Below are 12,960 nucleotides of genomic sequence, written 5' to 3' on the forward strand. Positions count from 1 at the left end.
CAAACTATTATTTCCACAATTACTATTCCAGCGCAAAATGACATGTTCATGTTAAACTATTACAATGGACAGGAAGATAGCCTGCGTAACACTCATATTACATTCTAGTTTTCTACTTTTTAAAAACATTTGACAGTGATGAGATAGAGAGACTGTACCATGTTCGCCAGTGATTTTACCTACCAACAGCACTTACAGCCAGTGTTGCCAGGTTAAGCATATATTTCCAGAACAATGGCTGCTCAAAACCAGCGCAAAATGCCTGAAAACTAGCCCAACGTTTGTTGGTGCACAACATTGACTATTTTACAAGCCTCCAGGTCATGCAAAGTCTTTGTTTGTCTTGCATGAACTGTATGTTTGAGATCTCTCCAGAGTGGCTCTATGATATTAAGGTCAGGAGACTGTTATTGTCATTGTCGGGCTGGAAAGTCCAATAGCATCCCATGTGCAGCTTTTGTGTAGAAAAATGCAAATTGTCTGCCAGTATTTTCTGATAACATGCTGCATTCATCTTGTCATACATTTTTGCAAGATTCCTTGTGCGTTTAGAGCTCACAGACACTGTTAACCAGTCATGCTGGATGATGTTGCAGGCAGCATAACGTTCACCACGGTATCTTCAGACTGTTTCACGTCTTTCACGTGCTCAGTGTGTACCTGCTCTCATCTGTGAAGAGAATGGAGCGCCAATGGTGGACCTGCCAATTCTGGTGTTTTCTGGCAAATGCCGATTGAGCTGTCCAACTAGACGACATCGGGCCCTCATGCCACCCTCATGGAGTATGTTTCTGACAGTTTCTACTGACATATCATGGAACATTGGTCTAGAACTTTTGAGGTCAATCCAGCTCATTTTTGGCCAACTTGAGATGAGCAGTGATTTATGATAATGAACACTGAAAGTGGTTGGGGCAAGAGAAAAATGCAGATCTCTGGATGCTGTTCTTGTGTTCTTTGTTATTTCTTGAATTATTTTTCACCTTGCTCATGGAGACACTTTGGCTGCATGGACACCTGGGAAGATTGACTACTTTCCTAAACTTTCTCTATTGGACACAGAGCCTTATATATAGATTTTTAGGCTGAATCTTTCAGGCTGACATACATTAACAACAGTTCTGGTGTTAAGGAATTTCACTTGAAGTTGTCACCTGTGTTAGCTTCTGTCTAATTTTGATCCATGAACAGAGTCATTGATTGAACTGAAGTCAGGGGAGAATCTTTATTTGCATGAGTCAAAGATGTTGATCTTCCATAACTCTTCCATGTTCTCCAATGATTACAAAATGAACACAGTCTTTTAAGCCAGGACACATAGGAGGCGGTCAGTGTTCATAGCCAACCATTACACAAACTATTATAAGAAAGGTTTATCCTACAAAATACCCTTTTTGGTATATTCCAACCTATGGCCAAAGGGTCTATTCAGAGAGTCCTATGAAAGTCACATGCACAGTTCCTAGCAGGTGGTATGGACAGGGTGTTTGGGACCCATCAGTAATGGGGCATCATATGTCTTACCTAGTGTCCTTGGTACAGTGATAGCAGTCTTTACATTGTGTCAGGCTTAATTCAATTACTTTTCATGCCCATAAGCTCACACCTGTGTGCTGACAACTCCAATTTGATGAAACATTTATAAACACGTCACCCTAATGATCTCTAATATTCAGTATTGCATGTTTTACCTAGCATACCAAACAAATGAAACTAGCACATCACTTTGAAAATGTAGAATAGCAGACAGGGCGGATTTCCGTGCACTGTACTTCTCTGGCATAGATAATTTGGTGACAGGTACTGTCTAAAGGTTTTCTTTCTCTGTACTCAGAACTGTGCAAATCAGTTCTGAGACATCAGCTAGTTGCAACTTTTCAATGACATTCTATGCAAATGTTGACTTTTAACTTAATAATATTTATAGGTTTGTTAGAAATTGGCTTAGTTGGGGTTATCTGTATATTCAAGGTAATCTTTAATGGTGATTTACCAAATACTGTTTGTTTCAAATAGTTTTTCAGAAATGTACTGTATATGAATATATTTTCAAATGTGCTTTGGTAAGTATAATTCAGATAGTATTATATTTTTTTTTTAAACAGAAGCTTAAATATGTTTTTGAATCCATGGCTGGTCGTAAGTGCCTTGCTTAAAGACACAACAACAGAAAGTGGCATTGAGGATTTCCCACCAGAGACCTTTAGGTTACTGGCTCACTCGAACTGGCATTTCACCGGTTTGCTGCCTCACCATTTGCTTGGCTACCTCTCTGAAGCCTGTTGTTTCTCTCATTGTTCTGTCCAGACCCAGATAGCTCTCCGGCTGCAGTTCCTCCTACCCATTTGGGGGTGAGAGTGGGCCCTCTGGAGCTGGCCAACGCCCTGGCTGCCTGTGCTCTGTCGGCAAGGCTGACCAGTAAGCACCGTCAGTGGGCCACCCAGCAGCTCGTCCAGGCACTGGCTGCCTCAGAGAGGGAGAACCCCATCCGGCCTCAGACCTACAACGACATGGCTGGGGACCTTAGGAAATGTCCTCTGAAGAAGCTTGAAGGACACCATGGGAGGGTAGGTTCTCATATATTATAAGTGTCCCCGTGTAAAGAAATGTTTATTTACCTAGCTAATGCTAACATTGCTTGTTGTTGTTGATTACATGGTTGTAGGTGACTAGCTGTTTGTGGAATAGTGAGCAAGGCCTGTTGGCCACTGGGGCTCAGGATGGGACAGTCAGACTGTGGGATGTCAATCAGAATACTCCTGACCTGCAGTGCACACACTTCTGTAGCACCAGGTGAGATAGATCGATACATACAAACCGATGTTGTATATCAAACTGGGTCCACCGTAGGTCTGCAGGAACTAATAGATTAAATAGAGAATACCAATATAAAACATTGTTGGCAACTAATATAATTTTTTATTAGTTGGGTCTAAATAAGACACAGCAAAACAAGTAGCCTACAAGTGTCTGCTTTTCATTGAGCTCTGTCCTAGTTTGGCATCATTCCATAAGTTGAAGTGAAACATTTGTGCACACTGACTTTGTATACAGTCGAGCAAGGCACAGAAATGAACTATTCTTATCAAGTGCATTTTTAAATAGCGCATTAACTTAACAATTTTTAAAGCCTCCTGTTATAAGACGCTCAGCAAGTATGACAAGATCAACACACTCCTAGTTTTAGGTCAAATCCCAGGGTCGGCAGGGTTAAACCATCTGTAGCTCTGTCATAAAGCAAGGCAGCTAACCCGTGGTAGATGTGGTCTTAATCTGAGTTGGGCTAATGGAGGGGCTGTTTTGAATGTTTTTAAATGTTCTCCACTTAGCGATGACTGGCAGAATTTTGAGGCTGTGGGTGGGGCTCATCTGTTATCCCCAGTCCACTGGAGCTCTGGTGGAACCCTCCTTGCTGCTTTCCAGAACAAAATCATCAACATCTGGGCTGTCATAGGTAAGCTCTCTCTTCCAACCCACCTAAACTTTATATTAATGAAATTTCAGACCGAACACAGAATACTTATCTGGAGTTTTTTAAGAAGTCCCCTTTGTAGTTTAGCAGGGTTTTCATATGTTCCTTTGATACCCTTAGCCAACTGTAAGCGACAGAAAGCTTGGTGCATAAAATATTTTAAAGCCTGGTTGGTTTAACTGTTAGGCTGCATAAGTAACTTTGTGTTCTGTAACACATTACCTTTATGAATCTTGGTTCAGGATCCCGGGGTCATGTGGAGGCTCAGCCATCCTGGGTAACAGCCCTGTCCTGGGTGCAGACCTCCTGCCCCTTCCCCAGCCAGGGTGGCCAAGGCAGTGCCTGTAACAGAGTGCAACCAGAGAGCTTGTTGGTGGGCCGCCTGGATGGATCTCTCTGCTGGCTACAGGTCACTGAGGACTTGATTGTAGAGAGCACAGAGCTCACCTGCTGCCACAGGAAAGAATGTGAGTAAAATTGTAGTGACTGACCATAATCTCAAACAAAGCATGTTAAATGAACACACAGAGATAGAAGAGTGCTCAACTCAGGCTAAACCAAATGGACTAAAAATCTAAATTTCACATTTTACACTTTTGCTGCTAAAACAGCCCTGACTCGTTGAGCATGGACTCCATTAGACCTCTGAAGGTGTGCTGTGGTATCTGGCACCAAGACATTAGCTGCAGATCCTTTAAGTCCTTTAAGTTGTGATGTGGGGCCTCCATGGACCGGACTTGTCTGTCCAGCACATCCCACAGATGTTCGATTGGATTGAGATCTGAGGAATTTGGAGGCCAAGTCAACACCTTGAACTCATTGTTGTGTTCCTCAAACCATTCCTGAACAATTTTTGCTTTGTGGCTGGACGCTTATCCTGCTGAAAGAGACCAATGCCATCAGGGAATACCGTTGCCATGAAAGGGTGCACATGGTCTGCAACAATGCTTAGGTAGTTGGAATGTGTCAAAGTAACATCCACATGAATGGCAGGACCTAAGGTTTCCCAGCAGAACATTGCCCAAGTCACATTTATTTATAAAGCACATTTAAAAACAACAAGTGCCAAACGAAGTGCTGTACAATGATCTGTCTAAAACAGTGAAAACAATCCATACAAAAACATATAGCTAACAACCATAAAAACATAGGACAGGGCAGACATAAATATAAATTCCTACCCAATTGCAGACTTGAACGCTAAAGAATAAAAATGGGTTTTAAGTAGGGAATTAAAGGAATCGCTACTTGTGGAGGACCTGATATATAAAGGTAACCTATTCCACAACCTTGGGGCGGCAACAGAAAAGGCATGGTCTCCTTTAAACTTTAACTGTGAGGCATGTAAAAAAATAAAAATTGGAGGACAGTGGTGGGTAATTAGATCAGAAATATAGGAAGGTGCTGATCCATGTAGCACATTAAAAACAAACAAAATACAGTGGGGAGAACAAGTATTTGATACACTGCCGATTTTGCAGGTTTTCCCACTAACAAAGCATGTAGAAGTCTGTAATTTTTATCATACTCTTCAACTGCGAGTGATGGAATAAAAAAATCCAGAAAAAAAAGAAATGCCAGAAATTCACATTGTATGATTTTTAAGTAATTAATTAGCATTTTATTCATGACATAAATATTTGATACATCAGAAAAGCAGAACTTAATATTTGGTATAGAAACCTTTGTTTGCAATTACAGAGATCATATACGTTTCCTGTAGTTTTTGACCAGGTTTGCGCACACTGCAGCAGGGATTTTGGACCACTCCTCCATACAGACCTTCTCCAGATCCTTCAGGTTTCGGGGCTGTCGCTGGGCAATACGGAATTTAAGCTCCTTGCAAAGATTTTCTATTGGGTTTAGGTCTGGAGACTGGCTAGGCCACTCCAGGACCTTGAGATGCTTCTTATGGAGCCACTCCTTAGTTGCCCTGGCTGTGTGTTTCGGGTGGTTGTCATGCTGGAAGACCCAGCCACCACCCATCTTCAGTTCTCTTACTGAGGGAAGGAGGTTGTTTGCCAAGATCTCGCGATACATGGCCCCATCCATCCTCCCCTCAATACGGAGCCGTCGTCCTGTTCCCTTTGCAGAAAAGCATCCCAAAGAATGATTGTTCCACCTCCATGCTTCACGGTTGGGATTGTGTTCTTGGTTTTGTACTCATCCTTCTTCTTCCTCCAAACACGGTGAGTGGAGTTTAGACCAAAAAGCTCTATTTTTGTATCATCAGACCACATGACCTTCTCCCATTCATCCTCTGGATCATCCAGATGGTCACTGGCAAACTTCAGACGGGCCTGGACATGCGCTGGCTTGAGCAGGGGATTGAGCAGCATTTTGATCTATGACGGCGTAGTGTTACTAATGGTTTTCTTTGAGACTGTGGTCTCAGCTCACTTCAGGTCATTGACCAGGTCCTGCCGTGTAGTTCTGGGCTGATGCCTCACCTTCCTCACCATCATTGATGCCCCACAAGTTGAGATATTGCATGGAGCCCCAGACCGAGGGATATTGACCGTCATCTTGAACTAATTCCATTTTCTAATAATTGCGCCAACAGTTGTTGCCTTCTCACCAAGCTGCTTGCCTATTGTCCTGTAGCCCATCCCAGCCTTGTGTAGGTCTACAGTTGTATCTCTGATGTCCTTACACAGCTCTCTGGTCTTGGCCATTGTGGAGACGTTGGAGTCTGTTTGATTGTGTGGACAGGTGTCTTTTATACAGGTAACAAGTTCAAACAGGTGCAGTTAATACAGGTAATGAGGGGAGAACAGGCTGTGAGAGACGGAATTCTTACTGGTTGGTAGGTGATCAAATACTTATGTCATGCAATAAAATGCAAATTAATTATTTAAAAATCATATAATATGATTTTCTGGACATTTGTTGAAGTGTATCTATGATAAAAATTGCAGACCTCTACATGCTTTGTAAGTAGGAAAACCTGCAAAATCGGCAGTGTATCAAATCGGCAGTGTATCTCCCCACTGTACACAGTATGCTGAATTCCATAACGTGACACATTTATACAGGCATACTGTTTCTACCATCCTTACTGTTCACCCTTATGCTCAACCAGTAATGTTGAATGAAATGGTTGAGAGGCAGTTGTGCACATGGAGGTGACCAGATGTCTGAAATGGAAACCGGGGATATTTCCAGTTTGGCGGTCAATATATCATAAAAGTATCTGATATTATCTATGAAATAAAAATGGGGACAGTTCCGCTTTATTTATTTAGGTTACCTGGCAAATTGTGATAGAGAGAGAAAACAACTATATTATCACAGACAAGTCTGAACTGTCCAATCTGAACAGCCATTCAGTGGTCCTGCTTGTCTGGGCAGAATAAGAGCAGAAGAGAATATGAGCAAAATTGAAAAAGAGAGACAAAAAAGAAAAAAGCGGGCTGCAGCCGGGGTGGTTGTGGAGGCAAAAACTTGGGCCTGGGAGGAGTTCGGTGAGGCCATGGAGAAGGACTATCGGCTGGCCTCGAAGAGATTCTGGCAAACCATCCGGCGCCTCAGGAGAGGGAAACAGTGCCCTACCAACGCTGTTTACAGTAGAGGTGGGCAGCTGTTGACCTCAACTGAGGATGTCGTCGGGCGGTGGAAGGAGTACTTCGAGGATCTCCTCAATCCCGCCGTCACGTCTTCCATTGAGGAAGCAGAGGATGAGGGCTCAGAGGTGGACTCGTCCATCACCCGGGCTGAAGTCACAGAGGTGGTCAAGAAACTCCTCGGTGACAAGGCACCGGGGGTGGATGAGATCCGCCCTGAGTACCTCAAGTCTCTGGATGTTGTGGGGCTGTCTTGGTTGACACGCCTGTGCAACATCGCGTGGCGGTCGGGGACAGTGCCTCTGGGATGGCAGACCGGGGTGGTGGTCCCTCTTTTTAAGAAGGGGGACCGGAGGGTGTGTTCCAACTATAGGGGGATCACACTTCTCAGCCTCCCCGGGAAAGTCTATGCCAGGGTTCTGGAGAGGAGAATACGGCCGATAGTAGAACCTCGGATTCAGGAGGAACAGTGTGGTTTTCGTCCGGGCCGTGGAACACTGGACCAGCTCGATACCCTCTACGGGGTGTTGGAGGGTTCATGGGAGTATGCCCAACCAATCCACATGTGTTTTGTGGATTTGGAGAAGGCATTCGACTGTGTCCCTCGCGGCATCTTGTGGAGGGTGCTTCGGGAATATGGGGTCCTGGGTCCTTTGCTAAGGGCTGTCAGGTCCCTGTACAACCGAAGCAGGAGCTTGGTCCGCATTGCCGGCAGTAAGTCAGACTTGTTCCCAGTGCATGTTGGACTCCGGCAGGGCTGCCCTTTGTCACCGGTTCTGTTCGTAATTTTTATGGACAGAATTTCTAGGCGCAGCCAGGGGCCGGAGGTTGTCAGGTTTGGGGACCACACGATTTCGTCTCTGCTCTTTGCAGATGATGTTGTCGTGTTGGCCCCTTCTAACCAGGACCTTCAGCATGCACTGGGACGGTTTGCAGCCGAGTATGAAGCGGTGGGGATGAAAATCAGTACCTCCAAATCTGAGGCCATGGTCCTCAGTCGGAAAAGGGTGGCTTGCCCACTTCAGGTTGGTAGAGAGTGCCTGCCTCAAGTGGAGGAGTTTAAGTATCTAGGGGTCCTGTTCACGAGTGAGGGAAGGATGGAACGGGAGATTGACAGACGGATCGGTGCAGCTTCTGCAGTAATGCAGTCGATGTATCGGTCTGTCGTGGTGAAGAAAGAGCTGAGCCGCAAGGCGAAGCTCTCGATTTACCAGTCAATCTACGTTCCTACTCTCACCTATGGTCATGAGCTTTGGGTCATGACCGAAAGGACAAGATCCCGGATACAGGCGGCCGAAATGAGCTTTCTCCGCAGGGTGGCCGGGCGATCCCTTAGAGATAGGGTGAGAAGCTCGGTCACCCGGGAGGAGCTCAGAGTAGAGCCGCTGCTCCTCCACATCGAGAGGGGTCAGCTGAGGTGGCTTGGGCATCTGTTTCGGATGCCTCCGGAACGCCTTCCTGGGAAGGTGTTCCGGTCCCGTCCCACCGGGAGGAGACCCCGGGGAAGACCTAGGACACGCTGGAGGGACTATGTCTCCCGGCTGGCCTGGGAACGCCTCGGTGTCCCCCCGAAAGAGCTAGAGGAAGTGTCTGGGGAGAGGGAAGTCTGGGCATCCCTGCTTAGACTGCTGCCCCCGCGACCCGGCCCTGGATAAGCGGAAGATGATGACATGAGACAGACTTTTTCTTTCTCCTCTTTTGTTCACTCAACTTCTCTTTCTTCCTTTCCTTCTCTTTACCTTTCAACCTCATCTTCTACACTCTCCTTGTTCAACTAATTTTACTCCCTTAATTTTCCTTCTCACCTTTTCCATCCTCTCCAATCTTTAATAATAAATAGTTCACTATTAGATAAAATACTTTGTTTAACAGATTCCCATTGCTTGCCTAATTATTGTATTTTATCTCAAAAACATTGTTTGTAATAATAAATTGGCTCTGTAATCATATATTTACCTTTCCTCCTCAATCTCCTTCAATCTTACTATCAAGTTTTCCTCCTGTCCTTCCTCTCGACTCTCTAACAGAAAATATTATGCTATGTTATCCATGAAGATTTCTAAATATATTTTCAAAATACTTATTATGTAAAATCATTAAAATTGTAATTTACAAATAAATAAATATTCTCAAAATTAATTGTGCATTCATATAATATGATCATATTTTCAAAATAGCCAGTCCACTGCATGTGTTATATGCAAAAGTTTTTGGGACAGTAGTAGCTAGGTAACCTCAAGCTAACATTAGCTAGAATAACCTATTTTAAACCATAGTGCAGATAATTTATCTATTTAATAACAATAAAGTGTGACATTGTAACATCACTAGCTAGTATTTAAATTGACTGAAACCTGTCTCGAAAATATTTTTGTGGTGATGTTGTGGATTCATTTGACACTTGCTAGCTTCTGGCCGAGTTTCCCACAGCAGTTCTCTCTAAAATGAGCATGAGCAAGTAATTAGCAGAAGAGGGAATGATGTTACTTATACTATAGCGAGCAGGCCAAAGACATTGAGACGTCAACCAGTAGGCTGTGCTGCCCAGTCTTTTTTGCCACGTAAATTATTAATTAACTTTGGTCTGCAGTCTTTTTTTTTAACGCACAGTTAAAAACTGAGACATTTCTGGGGACAACTCCAGCTGGGGACATGCCACCAAAAACAGGGTCTGTCCCCGAAAAGTGTGGACGTCTGATCACCCTAACATGGAGCAAAGCTACTTTGCATTTTCAGTCGTTGCCTTTGTGTTGCTTTTTATTTGTGGTTATGTCTCTTTCAGTTTGACAGGTAAGTGTTCTCATGGATGTAGTGTAACTCACGGTCAATGTGTGGTTCACTGTAATCTCTTTGCTCATAGCACCGCAGTGCCTGGCATGGCACAGTCCGGACAAGCCCTTTGCTGTTGGTTATCCTGATGGGAAGATCCTACTGGGTACTGCTGGCTCCTATGAGACGGAGCCGCCAATACTGTTGTCGGCCTTCTCTGTAAGTCAATACACACTTTTAAGTCAATGTAAATGTTTAGTCAATTGCAGGCCAATATTAACAAAGACTGCCATCTCTGAGCTAGGGTGGTGTAAGCCTCTGCCCCTGGTTCACTTGTACCACTGCAGCATCTGGCCCATTGCCCTTTGAGCAAAATTCTCATCTGTCTTTCCCAACTGTCTCTAGCTGCGTTTCCACCAAAAGTACCTGGAACTTTGAGTCCCAGGAACTGCTATTCAAGGAACTAAGGGTTCCTTCAGCCCATTGTTGTGTGCGTTTCCACTGAGGTCTAAAGACCCGCGAAGATTAGGCAAATTAGTCTACAGACGTATGCACGCGACGGACAGACATCTTTATTATTTATGCGACACTGGTTTCAAGTTGTGTTGCTGATGATCATATTTATTGGTTTGCAAATGTGGTCATTGAGTCAACGGTAGAAAAGACGAGCAGTAAGAGCAAAGCGGATTCAAAATGCCTGAAATGGTAGACATACAGCAAATGAACGGATTTTACGACTTATCGCAGAGATTGACCATGAGATGACTGAGACGGATTCGTGCCATCACGCACAAAGAACAAGAATGGTAAGATTTTTGTAGGCCTATATACGTAAAAATTTATCACAATTGGGAATAATGTTATTGTAAACTACATCAACTTATTATTGGCACCTTTTTGTTTGTTTTTCAGACATGTGAGTACTACAGAATGCGTCATGTTTCTCCATCCATTTGGGTACACAATATAACAACGGAGTTGTGGGAAACCGTGATTCCAACTTTCACCGAGGCCCAGTGGATAAAGAATGTCTAAGGACACGTTTCTATACCTGTGCTGTCAATTGCAACCATAACTACACTGATGTTGTGTACCCATTCCAAAAAAGGATTGACATTGCACTGTGGAAACCTGCGACCAACTAAGAGTAAAGGGGAGCATTTCTCATTTGGAGTCGGCATTACTAGAAGTGTGTCTCTGTACACAATTTCTGCACCAATTTCTGCAGACATTGAGAACGCTTTTGGCAGACTGAAGGGCAGATGGACATTCTTGTTAAACCGAAATGACGGCACCATGGTCAAATCCATGGTGATAGCAAGTTGAGTTCTGCATAACCTCTTGTGAAATGAATGGTGATGAGTACAGAGAAAAATGGGGTGTCACTACATTAAACCAGCCTGACAGGACACTGCCATCCACTGTAGAGGCCAATGGACAAGACACACGTACAGGTCTGAAATACATCATTAGACCTGTACGTGCGTGTAGACCCTTGGCCTCCGTCCTCTACAGTACACCTGGTTTTACGTTTGTTCTTTTTCTGTTGTGAATTAATAAATGTTTCAGCAGTGAGCAAGACAGTGTGTGGGAGTTCTTTTGTTTTCAGATTTACACAAACAGCCACTATACCCACGTATCTGGTTCCACAACTATTTATCTGCAAAAATGTAGATACAAAACTGTAAACCAGCAGCAATCTGGTTAGTATTATTGAGCTTTTAGATATGGCAGTAACATAAGTGTAAAATAGCAGCAATTTGTAGAATTATTATTGAATATTAGAGATACATGAGTGTAATATGCTTATGAATGGTGGCATAGCAAACTTCAACTACGTAGTGAGAATAAAAAAAATATATCAAGAAGATAAAGCTATAATGTACATGGTCAATGTACATAACATGCTTTCTTCCGCCTGAGACTCGAGGAACGCCAACTCTCGCCTCCTTATCGCTCTTTACGCGGATCTCCTCAGCCTAACTCTTTCCTCAGTATAGCAGCTGCATATACTGGTCCTGCTGCTCCTGTCCTCGGTGCAGGACGGCCCAATTAGCGTCACCCATGTCCCTCAGCGCGGCAAGGAAGTCTGCGTCTCTTTTCCTCTTTCCTAAGAAGAAAAATAACACAAACACACCACAATAAATGTATAATACACAAGCACAGTTGGCATAGCCAACAGCAGTATTCATTTGATCAAGTTGTTAATGTTTAGTGATTATTAGACATACAAATATTAACTAGCATGTCATTAATTATTATTTCAGAAATTTCAGGGTAAATATTACTATTTTCAGCTAATTGGTTAGCGACGTGGCAAAAAATACGACCCCTATTGTCGGCCACATTCCTCTTATCGTCTGCCTTACTATTTTGTTCAATAACGTTTTATTTCCTCTTTATTTGTGTTACAAATGCCTGATCACAGTTACAATTACGTGTTTACTAGAACGTTTTAGCTGCCTTTCATGCCTTCTGGTGAAGAAGGAAAAAAAGACAGATCACTGATAATAGTCGAATTTCACTATTTGCAACTTAAATTTACATACATTATATTACATATCCATCCATCACTATAAATATAAACCAAGCAAGCCTAGTTCAGGCGGCCCGCCATAGAAAGCTATTTCATTTCATGGCATAAGAACATATTTTTTTATTTCATGGAAAACAATGTACTTTCTTCTTTCATTCGTGAATGACATTTAATAATGTCAATAAATAACTGTCAGTAAAGGCGACGATAACTAACTTTTTCATCAAGTGAAAAGACGAATCGCAGAATCTACCAGAAATAATTAATAAATGTCGTTACTCTCAATAGATTCGAACTTAGATCTTCCACATGAGAGGCACTGACTTTAACCACAACGCCACAGCATTATACGTTTCAGCAGTCGCTAGACTCCATTGAGGAATGTGTTAAACTAACTAAAGTTTCTTATTAAGTTTACCTCTACCATAGCATCTATGAACTATATTGCTTTTGCCACTGGCCGTTTTAACAGCTTATTAGCCAGTAATAGGCTTACTAGTATCTACTAACTTCCTAGTAATAATCATAAGGATTGAGCAATTGCTAGCAAGACTGAAGATGAACTATTCCATGCCAGAAACAGTCGCAGTATAACCGTAAACTGTTTTATTTCAGGCTGA

General features: G+C 43.1%; 1 protein-coding gene across 5 annotated transcripts in view; it reads left to right on the forward strand.

The window, feature by feature from the left end:
• Window positions 1-12,960, forward strand: part of LOC105029281 (probable E3 ubiquitin-protein ligase HERC1) — a 186,036-nt gene that overhangs the window by 123,199 nt on the left and 49,877 nt on the right. For all 5 annotated transcript variants that reach the window (XM_020044405.2, XM_034297070.1, XM_020044408.2 and 2 more), the window contains 5 exons: window positions 2,308-2,567; window positions 2,666-2,793; window positions 3,330-3,454; window positions 3,715-3,939; window positions 9,896-10,023. In XM_020044405.2, coding sequence (XP_019899964.2) covers window positions 2,308-2,567; window positions 2,666-2,793; window positions 3,330-3,454; window positions 3,715-3,939; window positions 9,896-10,023 — 866 coding nt within the window. The remainder of the gene's footprint in view (window positions 1-2,307; window positions 2,568-2,665; window positions 2,794-3,329; window positions 3,455-3,714; window positions 3,940-9,895; window positions 10,024-12,960) is intronic.

This window comes from Esox lucius, chromosome 14 (genome assembly GCF_011004845.1).
Source record: "Esox lucius isolate fEsoLuc1 chromosome 14, fEsoLuc1.pri, whole genome shotgun sequence".
Lineage (NCBI taxonomy): Eukaryota > Metazoa > Chordata > Actinopteri > Esociformes > Esocidae > Esox > Esox lucius.